At 38.3% G+C, this 23,282-nt stretch overlaps 3 protein-coding genes across 3 annotated transcripts; 1 reads left to right on the top strand and 2 right to left on the bottom strand.

Annotated features, from left to right (window-relative positions):
- Nucleotides 1-281: 281 nt before the first annotated feature.
- Nucleotides 282-2,107, bottom strand: J4E79_010047 (uncharacterized protein; the record flags this gene model as incomplete). Its single annotated transcript, XM_049358887.1, has 2 exons — nt 282-311; nt 335-2,107. 2 exons carry the CDS (start codon nt 2,105-2,107, stop codon nt 282-284), a joined length of 1,803 nt encoding a protein of 600 aa, XP_049206620.1.
- A 750-nt stretch (nt 2,108-2,857) lies between these two features.
- J4E79_010048 (uncharacterized protein) lies at nt 2,858-8,255 on the bottom strand (the record flags this gene model as incomplete). The annotated part of the gene is made up of 8 exons (XM_049358888.1): nt 2,858-3,119; nt 3,180-3,853; nt 3,900-4,274; nt 4,328-6,364; nt 6,418-6,538; nt 6,592-6,632; nt 7,051-7,898; nt 7,961-8,255. 8 exons carry the CDS (start codon nt 8,253-8,255, stop codon nt 2,858-2,860), a joined length of 4,653 nt encoding a protein of 1,550 aa, XP_049206621.1.
- A 1,815-nt stretch (nt 8,256-10,070) lies between these two features.
- Nucleotides 10,071-11,933, top strand: J4E79_010049 (uncharacterized protein; the record flags this gene model as incomplete). Its single annotated transcript, XM_049358889.1, has 1 exon — nt 10,071-11,933. One exon carries the CDS (start codon nt 10,071-10,073, stop codon nt 11,931-11,933), a length of 1,863 nt encoding a protein of 620 aa, XP_049206622.1.
- Nucleotides 11,934-23,282: the final 11,349 nt, after the last annotated feature.

A 23,282-nucleotide genomic window follows, 5' to 3' on the forward strand; every position in this document is an offset into this window, starting at 1 on the left:
AAGAGGCCTTTTAACTTGACATCAACAACAACTCTAGCACTTAAGAATTAGACAAGCTGATCAATCTCCTCTTCTTCACCTCCCTACTCGGCGTCCCCGCGAGCCTGGGCATACCCCCAGCCACTCCATTATCCCCAAAACCATAGTCATGCTGGCTATATCCACTACTCCCACTCGCGCTATTCCAAACCCCCTTCGCCCCCAACCCCCCATACTCCCCCTTCCTAATCTCATTACCAGACCTGCGTCCATGCCAGTAACACAAGTCCGCACTGGGCCCCCTATACTTCGGATGCAGAGGGCACAGCGGACTATTAGGAAGGTGTTCAGGAACCAGCCATTCAAACTTTCGTCGCTCTTCTTCTTCCTGGCGGGCGAGCGCTGCGAGTGTGCGTTCGTCGGGGGTGTCGGGGTAGTGCGATTGGTGGATGCGGGACCAGACGTCGTGGCCCAGCATGGGGGATGTGGCGGCTAGGGAGGGACTGGCTGGTGGTTTTACGCCGAGGTAACCTGCTGCGTTGCCGATTTCGTTGCTTGTGCTCGCTGTGAGTGTGCTGCTCGGGCCAAAGTCAACGGGTGGGTTGATGAAGTCGCTGCGGGGGCCGGACGGGCCTTCGTCTTCTGCTTCGTCAGAGGGGTTGTCGATGTCGTTTGCTAGGCTCATGAGTAGGGCGTCGGAATCCCAGTAGCCGCCTGGGCTGGACTTGGGCTTGTTGCGTGTGTTGATTGCGCTGCCACCGCCGTGGACGTCGAAGAAGAAGTCTGCTAGCTTGCCTTTGACTTCGCCGTTTGAGTCGAACATGGGTGGGGTTGGTACACGCTGAAGCCCTGGAGGAATGAAGGCCGGCGGAGCATGCATCTGTGCGAGCGACTTTACTGGAGGTACCTGTTTGCCCCGAGCCGGGAAGAAGGAAAATGGAGTTTGTTGTTTGGTAGCCTCTGCGCCGTTTTGGTCGGAGATGCGGTTTGAGCGTCGGAAGGGATTGAAAGAGAAGCGGCGAGTAAGTGATTGCGCTGGTCCAGGAGAGGGAGGTGCATCTTCACTCGATTTGTTCAGCCATAACCAGCGGCGCGAACGTGTCGCCTTGGATTCGCTCGCTATCTGCTGCAACTCTGCCTTTGTTCGGGCTTGCTGTTCTCTGTATATATTCTCTTCTGCTGGGGTCCAACTCCCATCTGGTGTTTTGGCCACCGTGGAATCGCTGGCACTCGTACCACTCTTCTCACTTCTGCCACTTCTCGTTCTTTTCGATCGCGGACGATCAATGTAACACCGATCTCGTACTTTCGGTGGCGGTCGTTCGAACTTCGGGGATTGCGACGAGAAGATCGCATCGGTATCGGGCAGGAGACCTACGCCACCTTTGTTGTCATTTTTCAGCGCTGAGGTGTTGTTCTGAATGTAGTCTTCTTCGAGGATTGGCGTAGCTTTGGCCATTGGCATTGGCTCCCACTTCGGCTGCTCTTTGCGAATCCACGGTGTTTTCGGGCTTCGCGCGCGTGGAGCACCGAGGTTGGCCATAATATCGACGGGTGAGCGGCCGCGAGCAGGTAAGTCTGGAATGACGGTTGGCATGGAAAGATCGAGATTGACCTTTCTGCGGTCCCGCAGTCCGCCTTTCCCCGTTGGAGACTGTGGGCACGATGGGGTTTTTGCAGTTTTTGTTGGCGTTGTTGGCTCTTCGATAACGACGGATGGCTTTGATGCTTGCTCGTACGACTCCTTCGCTTTGACGACAGGAAGTGGTGCGAATGAAAGCATGCGGTCCTTCTTGTGTAATTTAAGCGGACTTCCTTCCTGGGGATCTCGCCGGTCTTGGTCATCTTTGCTTTCGGGCAGGTGAAGCATTCTGAATTCTGGTACGTGCCGTACGATGCCCTTGGCAAAAGCTGCGATAGACGACCTTCTGTGATCGCGGACGTAAGAATCATTGGTTTCCGTGGAAAAGGAACCCGTTCGAGCTGTAGTTTCAGAATTGCGCGACTCCATACTGTCGATATGCTGCAGCTTGCTGTTTTGGATGTGGTCTGCATCGTCGATGGTCGTCCTTCGAATTATCTCTTCCAGCGGTGGAGGTGTTTTCGGACGTTCCTGCTCCATCGCCATTGGGTTGCGACTGTGCCTGCTCTCATTTCCGAGGCTTGCTCGATGGTCCCAGCTAAACCCCTCACGTCTGTCGACGTGCCGTCTTGGGGTAGTTCCTTCGCCATTCTCTGATGACTCCGTGCTAACGATCTGGTCGGCATGTTCTTGAAGTGAGGTGTAGTGTCTAGTGAGAGAGGTTAGTGAGCTCGGGCCCAGGAAGCTACCGAGATCGTGTGCAGAGGGTGCGATCAGCCCTGGTATGCCCGAGGGTGTGATGGAGGCATACGCGGCGGTATCGGTTGCGTGGGCCCTGGTCAGTGGTGCCGACAGCATGAGCGGACCGGCGATGAAAGCCGCTGTTGTGTATTTGAAGCGAATGCGCTCAGTCGATCACGCATCTAGCGGGCTGTATGTTAATTAGCAACCCGTGAAGTCAATAGGTGTATCGTAGGTGGGTGCGCAGAAAGAATAGGTAGTGCGCAACTGTAGGAAGCACGGTGTTGCTCTGAACTGGGATGTAGAAGCAGCTTGTATCTTTGGTTTCCGCATCAGGAAGGAGACATGGACGACAAGACATCTTAACGAGGAAGTGGCCGTTTGGGCCGCGGATGTGCATACCAACTTCCCAACCGGGACATTAGTGTCATAAACAAGACTCCACCAACACCATTCTATGCAAAACTACGCGGATATCTTTCCAGTCCGTAAACCAAGTCATGCAAACCGGGTATCCCAACCATGCCTCATAACACATTACGCAAACATCAATACCTATCCAGATGATCCCGACGATGCTTGCACCACACTAGTGCCGTCGACAAACCGTGTGCGGAATATGCGGTTTGCGTTTTGAAACATGCCGTCCTTCAAACTGACGACGATGAATTGCGATCCCTTGAAACGGGTCTTGAACAAGCGACCGATATTTTGTGTGTGCGACAGGTCCAGCGCAGCATCGACTTCGTCCAAAATGTACATGGGTGCAGGTTTGAACTGGAGGAGGGCCATGATGAGGGATAAGGCGATAAGTGATCTAGCAAATGTTAGCGCATGTGATCCGGGTGAGTACGGGTGAGTACGAGTGATTGCATACCTTTGACCACCACTCAGCTCTGTCAGTGACTGCTTCCACACCTTGCCCAGCATGACTTTGACTTCCAGACCGTCAGAGATTGTCTTGCCCTCAGGAGGATCCAGTTTCGCGAAACTGCCTGGCAGCAGCTCGTTGAAAATTTGACCGAAATCGCGATTGACAATCGTCCAGGTCTTGTGTAGCGCCTCTTTCTTGTACTCATCGAGCTTGACGATAGTCTCTTCGATCTTGGATTTGTCCCGGATGACTGTTGACATGTTCCGCTTGAGGCTGGCTTCTTTCTTCTCAACATTGTCGATCATAGCCATGACCTTGGGGTTGATCTTGTTCTTCTTCTGCTGGAAATGCTCTTCCAACGACTTCCGCCTGGTTTTAGCGTCGGCCATGTTCACGCCCTTGAAGTCATAGACTGTGCCCGCACGTCCAAAGAGCTCGGAATCGCTCGCGATGAACTCGTACTCTTTTTCTAGCGCCTTGACATGGCTAGCTGCGCCTTCCTGTTCTTTGTGGAATCTTTCGATCTCATGGCCGAGCTTCTGTTGCTCCAGACCGCCTTCAGTGATGGACGAGTTCTTCGACCTGATCGCGTCTTCAAGCGAGCGAAGTTCTTCGTCGAAGCCTGTGAGTTTCGCTTGTTCATCTCTCAAGTGGGCTGCAGCTAAGTCGTGTGCGTCCTGGCAAGGTTAGCATCGACAAGTGACGTCGGTCTAGGGAACTCACCTGTACACGAGATTGCTCAGCTAGCAACTCGTCGACTTCTGCTTGCTGCGACTGCAGATTGGTCTGAACCTCTTCAAGTTGCTCTTGTGCTGCTGCCAGATCGCTCCCGCATTGCTCAGACTCGACCATAGCTTCGCGCATCTCGGTCTGCAGGGGCTTGATCGAAGCGCTATTCTTGTTCAAAGCCTTCTTTAGCTTGTCCAGCGATGACTGTAGTTCAGCAAGCTTGCTGTCCTTGTTGTTGCTGAACTCGCTCATGTCGCGTTCGATACGTTTGACGTCCTTGTTGGCCTCGTCTTGGCGAGTCTTCGCCGCTTTTATGTCTTCCTTGAGCTGAGCAATGGTCTGCTTCATCTCTTCTACTGCTTGGATGATCTAAGACATAATTAACAAAGCCCCAGGTTCGCATTCTAGGAGGCATCACTTACCGATGAGGAAGAGTTGCTGCCAATCTGCTCCTCAGTGAGCTTGATCTCGTGCCTTTTGAGGTCGAGCTCCTGCTTTGATTTACGAGCAGCATCCAACTTCTTCTTCTCTTTTGCCATGGTAGCCTGTAGCGACTGAAGCTGGGCTTCTTGCGAACTCAGCTCTGTCGTAATCTCATTAAGCTTTTGGAGGGTAATGAGAACTCCGCTAGACTGAGGTGCGCTACCACCAGACAGAACACCAGCTGGGTCGTATGTGTCACCTTGTAGAGTGACACTCTTCATGCGCACTGCTGGATCGAAGGTCACGCGCTTAGCGGTCTCGGCGTCCTCACAGACGAGTGTGGATCCGAAGACGTACTCCATGGCGGCGTTGACCTCGTGCTCGTATCCGATCAACGACAAGGCCAGGTCGACTTTCCCAGGCGCAATCTTTTGAGCAGCCCCAATCTTCTCTGCCGACGCCTTGAAAGCCGCAATCTTGTTGAGTGGAATAATTGTCACTCGCTTCTTCAGCTTGCCGTTCTCGAGAAGTTGTTTGCCGGTAGCAGCTGAGTCGACGACAACGTTGTACAACCGACCACCAGCACAGATCTCCAGAGCGGTACCTGCTCGGGTATGCTCCTTTTCTAGGGTGAAGAGCTGAGCGACCAGACCTTTCACTTTAGACCGATCGAAGTTCGGGGAGGGGTCGTTGTAGCTGAAGTCAATGTTCGCAACCTGCCGCCTCATGCCGTCTGCTTGTTGGCGAAGTTCACGTATGCGTGCCTGAAGATGCGACTCTTGCTGATACATATCGGCTTCCTGACCTTCGCTGTAGCCAAGCTTCGCAAGGTCCGCTTCTAGCTTCTGAGCTTGGGATTTCAACGCCTCGAGGTCTTGGAGGAGCCCAGAGTTTTGTTGTTTGGCTTTTTTCGCCTTCGGTTCGTCTTCCTTGATCTGCTTCTCAAGATGTGATATCCGAAGTTTGCTCTGCTCTTGCTCGGTCGCGGCTGCGCTTGCGCGATTCCGGGCGTCTTGCAATTGGCCCTGGTAACCGCCTTCCTGGCCTTCTTTAGAAGCCACACCTGTCTGTAGGGTTTGGAGAAGCTCTTCCTTCTTCTCCACCTCCTCCGTCTGCTTCGCCAGCTCCGCGTGGGCTGTCTGGTACTTCTCTTGTAACTTCTCGTACGTCTGCTTCTTCTCCTGAAGTAGCTTCTCCAATTCTTTGACACTCTTCTCAACACCCTCCTTCCGTTCTACCTCTTCGGCCATGCTAGTCGTTTTCAAATCTAGCACTGTCGTCAGGCGGACAATCTCGTGCGAATGCGTCTTGACTTCCTCTTCCAGAGCCTGGAACTTCCCGCCCTTGCGCAGCTCCTTCTCTCGTGTTGCCTTTGTCTGTTTGATGTCCTCCTGGAGGTTCTCAATCTCCTTTTTCATGCGCACAGCAGACGCGTCGAGGTCTTTCGCCCTTTGCTTCTTGGCTTCGAGGTCTTCGGCAGACTGTTGCAATCGCTCGTTGTATCGTATGTAGTCGTATGCGACGACTAGCTTCGTAAGGCGCTCGAGCTCGCTCTGTGTCTGTTGGAAGTCGAGAAAGGCACGCTTTTCCATCCGCAGTTTCTCGAGCTTCGGGTCGATTTCGTCTCGCAATAGCTCCGTAATCTCCTGCACCTTCATTTCCTTCTTAGCCATGGTCTTGTATGCCTTGTCCCGCCTGTCCTCAAACATGCGTGTTCCAGCAGCCTCTTCCAGCATAGCCAAAATCTCCTTGGCCTTCATGTTCAGCACCTGCATGACCTTTCCTTGTGCGATCATGAAATTCGGGTTGTTGATGTTCAGCTGTACAGACTGGAATAGGTTCTGTATGCTTTGTTGTTGCGCGCGGTGCCCGTTGATGAGATACTTGCTCGCTCCTCCGAGCACGATCTGCCTTGTCACCGAAATCTGTGCATGTTCCTCAAAGCCAACGGGGCTCTTCGATTTGTCGCGGTTATCGAACACGATGGTAACGCTCGCTTTGGTGACACCCGCTTGGCCGCGCTTGTAGATGAGATCCTGCAGTACTGTCAGCTCTCCTGCATCGCGTACTCTTTACCGTCCACACTCACCTGCAAGTTCTGCGCCCGCACCACGCTCAAGTTGTTGATTCCGAGTACGAAACATATTGAATCGAGAATGTTCGACTTTCCGGATCCGTTGAGTCCCGTGATTGAGTTGAAGCTCTCGTCCCTGGTCGGCTGTCAGTCGTGTCGTTGCGTGCGGGGAGCGTAAACAAGCCCTACCAGCCAGAAATGACGGTACGGACAGCGTATGACTTGTAGCCCTATGCGCGTGTTAGAAAGCGATTACTGTAAAGGTTGGGGTCGCCTACATCGATTACGAGTTCTATAATCCTCATGGTGGCTGCATGTGCTGTCGTGCTGAAATGCGTCGCTGCTAATGTTTGTTGTTCCGTCTCACATGGGCAAGGGTCTCGGTACCGCCCACCAAATCGCGCTAGGCCTTCACGTGGCAGCGCGCCCACGCGTGCCCCGCCACCTTCCACCCCCAGTCAGGTCAACGCAAGGGAACAATCATACGCACGAATCTCCATTGGCCGTAGACGTCATCGATTACTACTATGTGCTAAAGGAGTGTGAATATCTTCACCTGGTATCTCAAACGCTATCATCGCTCATCAACGCAGACTCAAAATACAATCACCGAGCTTGCCCCAGGCAATGCTCTGGCTCGGCCTCTACGGGCTCACTAGCTTCTGTGCATGCGGTTTTTGAGCAGCTCTTCTTCCTCCCTAATCCTCTCGCAACAAACTCCTTAGATTCGAAGCTTCCCATCGCCTTCAATCCATACTCGCACTCGTCCTTGACGGGTGGAAGTGGGGCAGTCCTAGGGGCTCCTCCCAGTTCCTGGATAGTGATCTCGTCATCTGGGTTGTTGGATAGCCCAAAGTTGAAGTTCCCGAAAACCTTGGTGCTTGGTCGCATCGTGCCCGCGGTACGGTCTTCGTAGTAAGAGGTGTTCCGGCCGGTGCCATATTGCGGGAACAGGGTTCGAAAGAGGCACTTGGTCGCTGGTGCGCATGCTGTCATGATGTGTACAGCTGGTTCGGCGATGCTGATTCCGATGCCAATATCCCATGTGCGATCCTTGTTGGTGGGAGCAAACCGGTAGTAGTATACGATGAACCTGCCGATCGAGACGCCTGTCGCAATCCATCCCAGGCTCATGACAATGACGACTAGGAGCTTTGTACGTCGGTGCATTTGGAGGCCCCATACCATGATCGAAGGGATTGGGATGATGATGAGGTCCATGAAGATGGACAAACCACACGACACGAGTACAAAGGTACGCGCATCGATACAAGTACCACCAGGTACAACATTTCCGTTGGCATCGATGCTGTCCATGGCGGGTCTGGACCAAGCGTAGGCACGAGGCGTGCACTGCACGACATTGACTATAGTCGACCCGACGGAGTATATGATGTTCAGCCAGAAAGTAAGGTGTAACGGGTATCGTACGCGCCGCCGACTATCCTTCATGCGGAAGAGGAACATGATGATGGAAGCTCGAATCAATCCCATGACTAGAAACAGACGCCACATGTCAGCAACATTCCGGAACGTCCTGCGAATCCGATATACGTACGTGGGTGGTACATCATCTGTACTGCGAAATTCCATCGTATCGCAACGAGCTGTTCCGCAACAGACTTCTTGGGCAGATCATAGACATGGTAGCCGGTGCCGCTCAGTACAATGTACATCCATGTTGCCAGAGTATCTAGTATGAGGAGGACAAAGGCTATCAAGATAAGGTGATCGTCCCAGCAAAAGTTGCGTCCTAGGTACCGCGACCATACCCTGAGGAAGACTGTGAGAGAGGCGACGACTGTGAAAGTACCGATGATGGCCAGGACCTCGGGTTGTCGGCTTTCCACCATAGTCTTGCTGGTGTTTGTCGCCAGCGTCGTGCGACTGTGGAGCGCTCAGTCCGTTGGTGCGCAGTAGCCGTTGAAGCCCACAGCGTGGAGTTCAATGTTGGCCTGTCCAGTGGATCGTGAACCGGATGAACCAGAGGGCTTATGAAGATCGTGGGTCCACGACGGATGATCGCACCGAGAAGCGAACGTGGAGTAACGACGCAAACAGTGAGGATCTGAAGTGTGACGGATATTGTAGGTGTTATTGGCCCACCCAAGGAAAAGTCGAATGTACCCGCACTGGACGCCTTCGAGTTTTCCTCGCTATGTGACTAGTATATGTCGCGCGTCCACGCGGGAAGTCGCACGTACACTCCCTTGGTGTCAGGATGGGATGTTTGGTGGCCAAGACGGATGCTGTCACTGCACGGCGAGGTGGAAGGTTGCCTCGGACCAGCCGCTGCTCTAGACTCTTGTCGTCTCAAGGATAAAAACCTGCCAGGAACCAGAGGCGTCGTCCAAAGCGAGGCGGTCCATTATGCACACCACAACCGCGGCAACAGTAGTCGACTCCCGCTCGTGTCTTCCCCTCTCGCTTGACCAGAAAGAGGACTAGAGCGTCTCACGAAGTCCAAATCGGTTTCTCACGGTCCGAATTTGGGCTGACATGTCAAGGGCAGCCCTGGACACGGTCGCAATCTTCCGGCTGGAGGCCTGTCCGCCCTATTGTTGGCTGGTCGATGGTCTGGACGCAACCATGGTCAATTGAGCCACTGCCACTAGGGATTCCGATTGCGATTGCAAAGTGAGCGAATCGATGTTTTGAGCCACTTGTGATTAGCGGAAGTAAGTATGCCGATCTTCAGGATCATGGCGTTGTTGGCGTTGAAGGCTTGGAGGTCGGCGGCCATGTGGCTAACGGAGGCGATCCCCCGGGACTAGTTTATTGTCCGACCCGTCTGACGCGGCTCCTGCCAGACGCGTAGTCATCCTCATTGCACACAATTGCTATTGATGGCCGAGAAATAACTGACACCATTCCAAGCCGTTATCATGAACGCGTGTTTTAGAACTACTTGTGAGCTCCACTGCTGCAGGTCCGTTGTCAGGCAATCGCGGCAGCTTCGCGCTTGCGTGCGTACATGACTCTCAGACTTTGCACTACCGGCAGCTACGCCGGCACCAACAGGCAGACCCTGGGCGGCAAGCCTCACGACTCGAGTAACGATGTGCCTGAGACTAGTCCCAACGACATATTCAAGCGCACGTGGGCACAGTCGATATTCCAGGGAGTGCCTCACGAGTGCAGAATTCGCATTATCATTGCTGATCGCTTCTTGCGATAGGTCCAATATATAGAATATGCATGTGAGATACGCCGTACCACGCAACGTCTGCATACATGGACACTCAGGAATTGCCTGGATAGGTTGCGATGCCGTGATTACTTCAATACCATGTCGTCGCCCCCGGTTAACTCAGCTGTCAACAATCTTTCCAGCCAAGATCAGCGGTCACACTCTGGGCAAAGAACATTAGCCTACATCCTGCCAAGCTCAGGTTATTGGACGACGCCTCCTATATCGAGTCAGTCCGTAAGATGACCATTATGACTATCGCCTTGTTTCTCGTCTCAGTGCGCAACGGTCCGTCATCCGCAGACCAGCCGCAAGCCCCAGGGGAAAGGTACAGTGAGTAACGGCCGTCAATGGCAAAAAGAAACTTTCTGACAGACATATAGATCTGCAGCCGTTCGACGGGAGACGATCAATTGCCAAAGACTGGTACCCTCGGTGAAACACTGAGTCGTCGTTTTACACCGACGAACTATTCAAAATGGCTTCCATCGCTATGTGGCTCGCAGTTTTGGCTGCAACGTCAACCACGGCATCACCCGTCCTCTCGGCCAAGGCTGGAACCAACACCCTCAACGTAGATGTAGACCTCCAAGGCGTTACTTCAGCAGTCAGGTCCCTCTTCCTCCCCGGCTCGCTCGACGCTACAACACCAACGAACTCTTCGAGATGCAAAGTCTACCCCGATGACCCCCAATGGCCTTCCGATGAGGCTTGGTCCCAGCTCAGCAAACTCACTGGCGACCGCGTCATCAGTGCACCCACTCCATTGGCAGCAGTATGCTACCCTGGTCAAGACTACAACGCCGCAAAATGTTCCGAGTACACTGTGGCAGCATGGCAGAAGTCATATATCCATATGATCGACCCTATTGAGATGATGTCCCCAGTCGCTCAAGGCCTGACCTGTGCCCCACCGGTTCTTTACGACTCGCATGGCTGCACTCGCGGAGGCTTCCCCATGTATGTTGTCAACGCGACTGAACCCAAGCACGTCCAGCTCGCCGTCAACTTTGCTCGTAATTCGGGTGTCAGACTTGTCGTTAAGAACACTGGCCACGACTTCCTCGGCAAGAGTGGCGGCAAGGATGCTCTCAGCATCTGGACGCACAACATGAAGGACATCGAGTACATCGAAGAGTATGTCGATGAGAAGCTCAACTACACTGGCCCTGCATTCAAGAGCGGTGTTGGTGTCCAGGCTTTCGAGATCTACAAGGCTGCCGCTGAGAAGGGCAGAATCGTCGTTGGTGGTGAAGGCGAGACGGTCGGAGTCATGGGAGGATACATCCAAGGTGGTGGTCACTCTCCTTTGACCGGACTGTACGGCACTGGCGCTGACAGTGTGCTCTCTATGGAGGTCGTCAGAGCTGATGGCGAGTTCGTCGTCGCAAACTCTACCTCTAACACTGATCTTTTCTGGGCCCTGCGCGGTGGCGGTGGCAGTACCTTTGGCGTCGTCACCTCCGTGACCGTCAAGGCCCATCCCGACCTCGAGGTCACAGCCTCCCGCTTTGGCTTTAACTCCAAGGACACAGGCAACGAGACGTTCTGGGCTGCCATCCGCTCATACGTCGACCTGTGGATCGACAACGCCGATGCCGGTACATACACATATTGGACTCTAATCCCCTCCAACGGCACCTTTGCGTTTGCCTTCTCGCCCTTCTTCGCACCTGGCAAGAATGTAGAGGAAGCAACTGCACTCCTACAGCCCTGGTTCAATAAGCTCGACGACTTGGGTGTCAAGTACGACCCCAACATCACCCACTTCGACAACTACTACGACGCGTGGCGTTCATCCTTCCCTCTCGAAGCTGTTCAGAAGCCCAATGTAGCAACCGCATCGCGCCTCTTCCCTCGCGCCAACTTCGAGACAGCCGAGAAGCGTCAAGAAGTATACGAGAACATCCGCCGATCGAGCGAGAAGAACCGCGTACAAGTCCACTTCAACATGCAAGCCAAAGACCCATACAATACCGACAACGCTGTCAACACTCACTGGCGCCCGCTCGTCTCCTTCAGCATGCAATCCGTACGCTGGCCCATCAACAGCACCGCCGAGGAGATCCTGAGGATCCGCAAGGAGTTCCAGGCAGGCGATATGCAGGCCTGGAGAGACATTAGCCCTGGTGCTGGATCCTACCTTGCTGAGGCTGATCGTCTCGAGCCTGACTTTGGCAATGCTTTCTTCGGTGATAACTACCCTAAGTTGTTGGAGTTGAAGAAGAAGCTTGACCCTCAGGATGTGTTCTTTGCGACTACCGGTGTGGGTAGCGAGAGGTGGAGGGTAGAGAGCGTGGACGGCCTACCGAATGAGAACGGCAAGCTTTGCCGTGTTTAGAAGCGAGACTTTCTTTTCTCTGTACAGACTTTATTATATCCAGATTGGCCGCTCTTGTTCTTGCCGTTGATGGAGGGTCGCTGACACACGAATGAATATCAAGTCTCTGTCGAACATTATCCCTCTTATCTATTAACAACTAAACTTCCTTTGCAAATGTTATTAGATTTATCTACTTTATTACTACTCTCTTAGAATAATAATATTTATTCTTTATTACTAATTAAAGTACTTAAACTAAATATAACTAATATTTACTTAATACTTATAATTAAATTTTATTAGTTTTAGTTTTACTTTTTTAACTTTATAACTTAATTAATTTTTTATTAAATATTAATTTTATAAATAGCTTTAATAACTACTACTATTTATACTTAACTACTACTTTTTTAAAAAATATTTTTAAAGTTTTTATTTATATTTTTCTTTTTCTTTTTTATAGTTACTATAATAGTATTTACTTAGTATTAAATATTAATACTAAGCTTATAATTTAAAATACTAAATATAAAAAGTAAAGCTTATATAGTATCTATACTATTTATATAAGTATAAAGTACTATACTTATATAATTTTTTTAAATAAGCTTTATATAAGCTAAAAAATTTTAATATTTTAAATTTAATTTAGCTATAATAATAAGCTTAAGTACTTTAAAAGCTCTTTTATATATAGTATTATTAAAGTAGCTTATATTAGTTTTTACTAGTATAGACTTTAAAGAAAATACTAAAAAAATAGCTATAAAAAAAGCTAACTATAAAAAGTTTACTAAAAAGTAGCTTAATATACTATTTTTTAGTAAGTATAAATATTATATATATTAAAAAAAAAATTTTAAATCTTAATAAAAAAAAAAGTTATAAAGCTAAAAATACTAGTAGAAATAGTAGTAGTAGTAGTAAAAAAAAAAGTAGTAGTAAAAAAGCTATATAATAAATATCTTTTATTATTAAGTAGAAATTTAAATTTTAAGTAGTAATACTTATAGCTTAAAGAGCTACTAATTCTAAAGAAATAAGAACTATTACTAGTACTCTAAAAAATATATAACTAAATCTTTTATCTACTTTTAAAAGTATAGCGTTAAGTAAGCTAAAGCTTAGAGCTTTAGCGCTACTACCTCTAAGGTAGTTAAAGCTTCTAAATCTTTTAGACTAAAGCTTATAAAGTAGCTATTCTAATACTAAATACTTTATAAAAGAATTATAATACTAAATATCTTATAAAAGAACTTTATAAAAAGATTATAATCTAATTATATACGCTTATTACTAATAGAGTAATATATTCTAAAGCTCTATAGTTAGAATATATATACTAGAAGTCTAGTAAAAGTATACTTTTTTTATCTTCTATATTTATATATCTATACACTAAATTAAGCTAAAGACGTAAGTAGCTTAAAGCTAATACTAAAAGCTATACTAGTACCTTAAATAAGCTCTTAACTATATTCTTACTTTTTATAAGTTCTCTTACTAATTATAAGTTAGATACTAATCTTATTACTAGTTATATTACCTTACTATCTAATTAAAGCTTAAATAAGTTATTTTCTTACTAATTAATTACTTTCTTTATTACTACGCTACTATTACTAAAGCTTTTATAAGTTACTTTAAGTCTACTAAAAAAAAAGCTATTAAAGTAGCTATTTTAAAGGCTATTCTTATAGCTATCTTATAAGAAGTTATCTAAGATATAATATCTAATATTCTAGACGCTCTAAGAAGTAGCTTAAAATACCTAAAGAGCTACTTTAGAGATACTATATTACTTACTATATTTATTAAAAATTCTATTATTAATTCTATTATTATTATAGTCTTATAAACGTATTTACCTAGAGTAAGACTATCTATTATATTATCTACTAACTTTACTATTAAGAAACTTTTTATTATTATAGATTAAATCTATAATCTCTACCTAATTAGGTCTAGCTCTAATTAAGTAAGAAACTTTAAAAGTTCTACTATATAAGTAGATCTACTTATATATAATATCTTATTTTAATAGAAGTATATACCTAATAATTATAGTATATAAGTACCTTTACACTATATTATATTAATCTATATCTCTAGAATACTCTATATTAGGCTTAGTTATTAGAAACACTATTTACGTATAACTACTTAAGTTACTACTACTACTAATTAAGTAAGTAACGCTCTATTAGATAAAATATCTAAGATTATTATTACTAATACTTATAATAGCTATAAGGCTTCTATACCTTACGTAATAGTTAAGTAAGTTAGTAAGTAACTCTATAAGTTCTATAATATATTACGTCTTAATAATAAAAATTACTTAAGTATTACACTAAAAGCCTATAGGTAGTAATATTAAGCTTATTAAGTAAATAGCTTAAGAGAGTAATTACTAACGCTAGTAGAGAATAGATCTATCTTATAAATAGATAAGTAGATAGAAAGTAAAGGCTAGCTTCTATAATAAGTATAACTCTCTAGTAAGCTTTATAACTAATATAATAAAACTATTATAATAGTATATTCTCTCTAAAATAATATTTAGAATACTACTACTACTAGTATAACTCTAAGTAATATCTAAATATAAAACTAATTATTAATAGGTCTACTACTACTTCTCTAATATATATAAGCGCGCCTTTTCTAGTAATAAAAAAGCCTACTTCTAGTAGTCTATTTTCTAGAGCCTTTAGTATTAAATAGTAATATCTAAGAGCCTAAAACTACTAAATAAGAGCTAATTACTATTAAGATTAGTAACGCTCTTTTAGAATACCTATAAGATACTAACTACGTATACCTTTAATAAACTACTCTTAATTCTAATTAGTATAAATTCTAAGAGAACCTAGAACCTAATACTAATACTAGTACCTTCTTTTACTCTATTAGTATAGGCTAATATTATACTAAGAGTAATATTATTTATTATAATAAGATTAATGTTACTATTACTAATACTAAGAATTTCTAGAAGAATATTATATAACGTCTAGACTTCTAGTAGATATTTCTTATTACTACGCTTATTAACCTATATAACTACTCTAACGCTATTTATATTTATCTACTCTAAGACGTTAAGTATAATTAGAAAGTTAAAGATATACGCGTTTAGCTTAGTAAAGTTAAATCTACTCTTAATAAAGTATTATAATCTAGTAGACTATTTATAAATATAGTTACTAATATAGCCTTTTATAAAAAGCTAAGTAAGATCTACTATCTTACTTCTAAGGTAGGCTAACTTAAGAAGCTTACTACGCCTAATACTTATAGTAACTCTACTTATAAAGCACTTACTTAGAAACATAACGCTTTTTATACTAAGTATAATAATCTAAAGTAATAAGTTAAAGACCTTAGCTATTACTAGAATAAATCTAAAGATAGTTCTATATATATATAACTTAAATAAGATTTATAAAAGAAATATAAGAGTATAGACTAGTAGATAGATAAAGCTAAAGCTATCTATAAGGTTAAAAATAAGTATAAGACTTAAGCTAACTAGTATAGCTTTAAACTTAGTAATTATAATATTAAATATATAAATATAATAAAAAATAAGAATAAAGCTTATAATAAACTTAATAATACTCTTACTAAAGCCTACTATAAAGCTAAAGCTATTACTAACTACTTCTTTATATATAATCTATACTATAAACTATATATCTTATTCTAATAAGAGCGTTTATATACGTCTATTAGGTAATAGCCTTAGCTACTACTTCTAATATAACTATAATAAGTATTAGTTTATAATTATAATAGTAAAAATCTATAATAAAGTAGCTATATACTTATACGTAAAATATTAGCTTAATAAGTGTCTTTATAAGCTCTAAATTCTTATATACTAGTGCTACTACTAGTAATAACTTTCTAACTACTACTAGTTTCTACTTCTACTATTAGTAGTAGAAGTAGCTATACCTATAAGCTACTTAAGCTTAAGACCTTTAAAAGTAAGGTTAATAATAACTATAAGTAATAGTGTAAGATAGTAGTTACTAAGTGTAGAATATACCTAGAAAATTAGTAAGCTATTAATTACTTTAAGTTCTAGATCTAGTAAGAGGTATATAAGTATATCTAGAATATTAAGGCTAAGAACTTTTTAGACCTTCTAGAAGTCTTAGATAGTTAATACCTTACTTATAACTATAAAGCTAATACTAAAACTATAATTACTAATAGTTTACTAAAGTATAAGTCTAAGTAGAAGTTTATTAAATAGAAGTCTAAGTTTATATTCTATATATATATTCTTAAGTATAAGAACGCTATATAGATTTACTATACTTATAAGTTTATATAACTTAGCTTAGCTATTACTATAACTACTAGTTTCTATAAAAATAAAACTATTTACTTCTTTCTTCTCTACGCCTAGTATATTAATTAAAGTTACTAGTAAATTAACGTAGATTAAAAGGTAATAATACCTATAGCTAAAGCTATACCTATAGACTATATACCTAAGTTAGTATTCTTCTTAGCTTCTAAGACGCGTAGTTATAATAATATAGCTAGCTTCTATATCTATAGAAAGATAGCTTTTAAGTAATTAGATAAGAATAAGAAGTACTTAGCTAAACTTAAGCTTTACTTTAAATATAGAAAAGATAATTATTAGATATATTATACTAACACTCTTTACTATAGTAAGTTCTTTACACTTTTATAGTAGATTTCTATACTTACTATCTTATATATTAATACTCTTAATACGTTTAATATAGAGACTAAGAAGAATAATATAGAAACTCTAGATAATAATAACTTAGTTAATAATAAAAGCTTCTACGTTAATAATAAAGCTCTTCTAGATTATTTAAACTAAAGACTTCTAAATAGAAGCGTGTATAGAAGCTTAACTAGTGTATAGTAAGTTAATATTAACACTAAGTTTATAACTAATATTATTAAACTAAGATTACTACTACTTTACTATACTCTCTAGATAAGGTTTCTATTATAGAGAAAACGCACTTTATCTCTACTACTACTCTTAGTAGTAAGCTCTCTAATAACTTTAGTAGATAGCTAGAATTCTTTATATTAGCTATAACCTAATCTAATTACTAGTAGCTAGTCTCTACTTTTATTAATACTAGAGCTAGTGTCTACTTTATTAACTAAGTATAAATAGATAATTATTCTCTCTAAACTATCTCTATTACTTAGTTTATATAACTCTCTCTTATAGATAGAGGTAAAGTAGCTAAGCTTACTACTACTATTAACTTATCTATTAAATATAGTAGTTATATATATACTATTCTTTATTATATTATAAATATTAGTAAGTATAATATTATTCTTAGAATAAATTAGATAGATTACTACTAACTTTCTTTTTATTTTAGTAAATAATATAGTATTACCTTTTTAGAAGAAGTCTATAAGCTAAACTACTTATATAAAGGTTTACTTAAGATAGTCTATAATAATAGCGTATATTATAGTTACGTATAACTTATTAAGAGAAAGTATAAAACTAGTAATACTACTATAATAAAAGATAAAGATAGTAGTAACCTTACTAAGAAAACTATAGCTAATATTTACTTTATATCTACTAGCGCTACTACTACTATAGCTACTAAATACTCTAAATAAGTTATTTAGATTAAACTCTATTATTAGGTACTATCTAAAAGGCCTTCTAATAAGAACTAGAAAAGTATAGATATATTAGTAGTGTTATAAGATAACTTTAAGAAGTATATAAATAAGATAGAATAAGCGCCTATAAGTAAGAAATAAATTAGTAAGATAGTACCTAACTAGATACTTAATAAACTCTCTAATTTATTTAACTTACACTTAGCTTATTAGTTACCTAACTACTAATCTAGAGTTAACTATTCTATTAATATTCTTCTAGATACCTTTATACTAAAGCTTTATATTTATAAGCTAACTTATATTAAAACTAAAGCTATTAAGAAGTATATTAATAATATATTATAGAAAGAACTTATTAAGGCTAGTAACTTACTATTTTTTTTTTTTTTTTTTTATTTAGAGTTCTAAGCTTTTACTCTTATAAGTATACTGCTATTCTATTTTTATTCTATATATTTATAGCTATAATTAGTACTTTACTATATACTTTTAATTAATAAATATATAGTAAGAAAGATTAGTTTTTTGTGTATAGTAATAGTAGTAATTTAAACTTCTAAGCTAGCCTAAAAGAGCTATAAGTTAAAAAGACACTTTAAAACTTTATCTTATAACTATAGTAGTAATATAGATAGAAAGGCCTATATATACTTTGTAGATTATTCTACTTAGTTCTAGATTAACTTAATAATCTAGTAATTATATATACAGCCTTACGCTGTCTCTACGTAATTATCTTAATCTTAAATTTAGCTCTAGAATATTAGATAAGAGCTATTACGTAATATATTATTAAACTAAAGTAAGTAAAAGTCTAATTAGCGTTATTATAATAGAATACGTAAAAGTAAAAGAAAGTAAGAGAAAAGAGTAGTAGGTAAGAGACTTAGAGTTATAATAAAGTAATATTAAAAGGTAGACACTAGTGTATATTATAAAAGTACGTAATAGCTTACTAGGTAAATAAGTATTTATAAGAAGAGATATCTACATATCTTACGCTATTTTCTAGCTCTTTTATACTACTTTTCTCTTCTATACTACTTTCTATCTCTTCTAAATTCTATATAACTTTTTTTCTTCTTCTTCTTCTTATTAATTTAAAATAATAATATAATAACTCTAAATATTAATAAATAACTACTATAATTAATGCGTAAACACACTACTGCTTTCTATAATATACTTTAAGAACTTTATTAATAATAATATATATATACTACGTACTTAGCTAGTATAGCTATTTTATAAGCTTAGCTTATATAATAAACTAATACTAAACTTCTACTACCTTAGTACTATAAGTAACCTCTAAAAGTTAATTATTAGCTATATTACTAGAAATAAGCTTTTGCGTATACTACTAATTATTAAGAAATAAGCTAGGCTTCTTAATAGTTAAGACTAGGTTAAACTAGCGTACCTTTATAATAAAAAGAGTAACCTATATAGTATACTTATAAAAGTAGGCGTTAAGAGCTAAGTATTTCTAGACTAGAAGAAGAAGTTTCTTAAGCGTGTAGCTAATAATAGTATTACTAGTATATAGCTTAGGTAGTTTCTTTATCTTCTAGCCTTTCTTAAGATAATCTAATAGTATAGCTTCTATATGCCTCTATATATAAATTAAATTAACTAACTAAAGCGCGCGCTTTTAATAATAAGTAGCTAGAGCTAGAGAAGAATATATTAATAGGTAGAAATTAAGAGTTAGGTGTAGATATTAGACTTAGATAGGTAAGGTAACTAATAGAGTGTATTAGAAAGAAAAAGAAAGAGATAAGCTATTATTATTATTAGTATTTACGTAGTTATACCTATATTATAATAACGTAATAAATTATAAACCTAAATACTAAGTACTAAGTACTAAGTAATAAGTAAATGCTACTACTTCTATACACCTAAAACTATAGTAATAAAGCTATAGTATAGTAACTTACTATACGCTTTCTTTATTTTAATTATTAGAAAACTAAAAAGTAGCTTCTAAGTTTATATAAACTACTATATATTAAATAACGTTATAAAAAAGAACTAGAATATACTACTAGTAATTAAAGAAACTATAGCTTATATAGTAAAGATTAAAATTATAATATTAGTTAATATTATTACTATATTTAATATAATTTAAATTAAAAAAAGTAATAAAAAAAAATAGTCTTTCTTATATAGTATAGGCTATATAAGTATAATATAATACTATTTAGACTATATAATATACTAGATACTTTCTAGAACTTTATTAATAAGGTTCTATGTAAGTACTTAGATATTATCTATAGCGCTTATCTTAATAATATACTTATCTATAGTAATAATAAAGTAGACTATTAGTTATATATTCTTAAGATTTTTTAAAAAGTATAGAATACTAAACTTTTCTTAGATTCTATAAAGTATAAATTTAAAGTAAAGAGAGTAAAGTACCTTAGTCTAATACTTATAACTAAGAGTATAGAGATAGATTTTAATAAAGTATCTATAGTTCTTAACTAGAAGCTTCTCTACTTAGTAAAGAACGTTTAATTCTTTTTTAGGTTCTATAACTTCTACTAGTAGTTTATTAAAAACTTTTTATATATTACTAAGCCTTTTATAAAGCTTACTAAGAATAGTAGTTAAAAGCTATTTTCTCTACTACTAGATAGACTTACTACTAAAGCCTTTAAGCATTTAAAATAGTTATTTAAGAAAGCTAGCGTGCTAGCGTACTTTAATCTAGACCTAGAAATCTAGTTAGAGATAGATATATCTAATTTTATTACTACTACTATACTTTCTTAGATATATAATAGCGTTCTTTAGCCTATTATCTTTCTTTTCTATAAAATAACTTTTATAGAATATAACTATAAGATCTATAATAAAAAGCTTTTTATAATTATATAAGCTTTTAAAAAATAGTAATTTAAGCTCTCTAGTATAGAAGACTCTATCTTAGTACTATCTAATTACTAGACTTTCTAGACTTTTATAGCTAATAAGCGTCTTAACTATAAATAAGCTTAGTAAATAGAATTTCTTACTAAGTTTAATTTTAAGATTAAGTATTACTTAGAAAAGTAAAGAATAAAACCTAACGCTCTTACACGCTGTTCTAGAGACTTACTAGCTAATGCTAATAATAAAAGACGCTAGCACTAAGTCTAGATAATACTAAAGCTATCTTAAGTAGATTCTAAATACTAGATAGTAGTTCTACGTTTTTACGTAGATAGTAAGAGTCTCTACGCTATCTATCTTACGTACACTATATTTAGTAACTTATATAAGTTTCTAATTAGCTTTACTATAATAATATATTAGAACTATAAAGTAAATAACTTTAGTAATAAGTACCTCTTTGCTTTAGCTCTACTAGAAGTAAATAACTCTACTAATAAAGCTAAGATAACTCTAAGCGCTAATACTACGTTAGATAAGACTAATATTCTTAATATAGTTAGAACTAGTTACTATAATAACTCTATTACTAAAGCTATTCTTTAAGTAAAGTTCTAAGAATAGCGCTATATCTCTTATAACTTTATTTATAGTTTATAATACTTATACCTTAAGCTTAGTAACTACTTTATTTATAATAGTATACTATACGTCTAGCGTAAAGTCTATATCTCTAACTCTAAGACTCTACGCACTTAGATTATTAAATAAGCTTACTAATCTTTTTATAAAAAGTATAGTAGTAAATATAGTAGTTATAAAGCTCTAAACTAATAGTACTATTAGCTTAAAATAATTAATAACGTAGCTTAATATATTAAGAACTACTTATTATATTACTACTCTAAACCTTACTATAATAGTAAGTATAGCTTTCTATACTTACTCTTTATACCTAAATAGTATTAAAGTAGTATTAGTATAGATTATATTATCTACTTACCTCTATATACTAATAATAGCTATATATATACTAATATACTAGTAATAGTTAACTATTTAAGTAAGAAAAAAAAGTTTATTCTAGTTATAGATCTTAAAGTTAATATACTTATTTAAGTATTTATAGAATACGTCTAGTAGAAAAAGAGTTATTCTAATAATATTATTAGTAATTAAAAAGCTTAATTTCTCTTATACTTTTAGACTAAGCTTTATTAATAACTAAAAACTTATCTAAAGCTATCTATAAAATATTACTTAGAAACTAATAGTTAGATAGAGAATATAAACGCTTAGCTAAAGTAGTATTTACGCTTTTATATTAACTATAACTAAAATAACTAAGCACTTTTTCTTCTAATAGCTAAATTTAAAGTAAATAATACTATTAATACTAGTATAGATATAACTACTTTTTAACTTACTAAGAGATATAACTCTAAATATAGACTAGAGCTACCTAAGGTTAATAATAGGCTTACTACTCTAGCGCAACGCAACTAAGATAATACTAATAAGTTTACTAATAAGCTTAATAAGCTCTAATAAGCTTTTTATTTTAAACTTTAATAAGTATAAGCTAAATAAGCTAAATACACTAATACTAATAAGTTATCTACTCTAGAGTTTAAAGTTAGTAATTAGGTTATACTTAACGCCTATAACTTCTAGATAACTTATCTAAGTTTATCTTTAGACTATAAGAACTATAGCCTATTTACTATTATAAGAGTTATTAATAATATAGCTTATAAGCTACTACTTTTCTTTAAAATAGGTAAGCTTTATAATATATTTTATTTATAGCTTCTATACCTCTATAAAGAGTTACTATTACTAGAATAAGTATATAATACTATACTAGCTAAATTTACTAACTCTAATAATAAAGATAGTACTAACTATAAAATTAAAGCTATTCTTAACTTATAGCTTAATAAGAGGTAGCGTAATCTATATTTCTAGTCTAAACTTCTCTAATATCTTATTAAGTAGACTAACTATCTAGAAAGTAATAATAATCTATTATAGAAGCTCTATATAAACTTTATAAGTTTCTTTAATATTATTAACTAGTTTTATAAGATAAAACTACTTAAAGCTAAACTATATAGTAAATTTATAATACTTACTAGTAGATAGAACTTACTTATAATATATATTACTCTAAAATCTAGTAGCTAGTAATTAAAAGCGCCTAAACTATTATATAGTAAGTATTTATATAATATCTTACTATATATATTAATCTATAGTAAGTAGAATACTACTACTAGTTTATTATAGTATAGACGTACTATTTTACGCGCCTAAAGATAGAGTATTAGTATAGAGTAAGCTAGTTATTACTATAAAGATAGTATAACGTACGTAGATATAGAGTTAGTAATATAAACTAAAGACTTATACTATACTTAGTTAACTACGCTAATATACCTAGGTTAATCTATAAAGTATTATCTATATAGTAACACGCTAAAGAGCTAATAAATAAGTAGTATAATAGCTTTCTCTTCTATACTATATACATAACTATAAGTCTATTATATACTTATAATATAAATAATATTTCTATTACTATTCTTAACTACGCGTCTAGTCTTTCTAGCTCTTTACTATATTAACACTAGGCTACTAACACTACGTTAATAGAATAATATAGATAATAATACGCTAGAATTATAATATACGTAATTAAGACTATAATTAGTATAATATATAAGTAATATTCTCTTTATATTATAATTAATATTTAGACTTACTATAGCTTTTGTAAAGTAAGCTAAAAAAGAATTCTATATTTAATTTTAAGTA

This window comes from Alternaria viburni (genome assembly GCF_023758015.1).
Source record: "Alternaria viburni strain BMP 2772 chromosome Unknown scaffold_28, whole genome shotgun sequence".
Classification (NCBI taxonomy): domain Eukaryota; kingdom Fungi; phylum Ascomycota; class Dothideomycetes; order Pleosporales; family Pleosporaceae; genus Alternaria; species Alternaria viburni.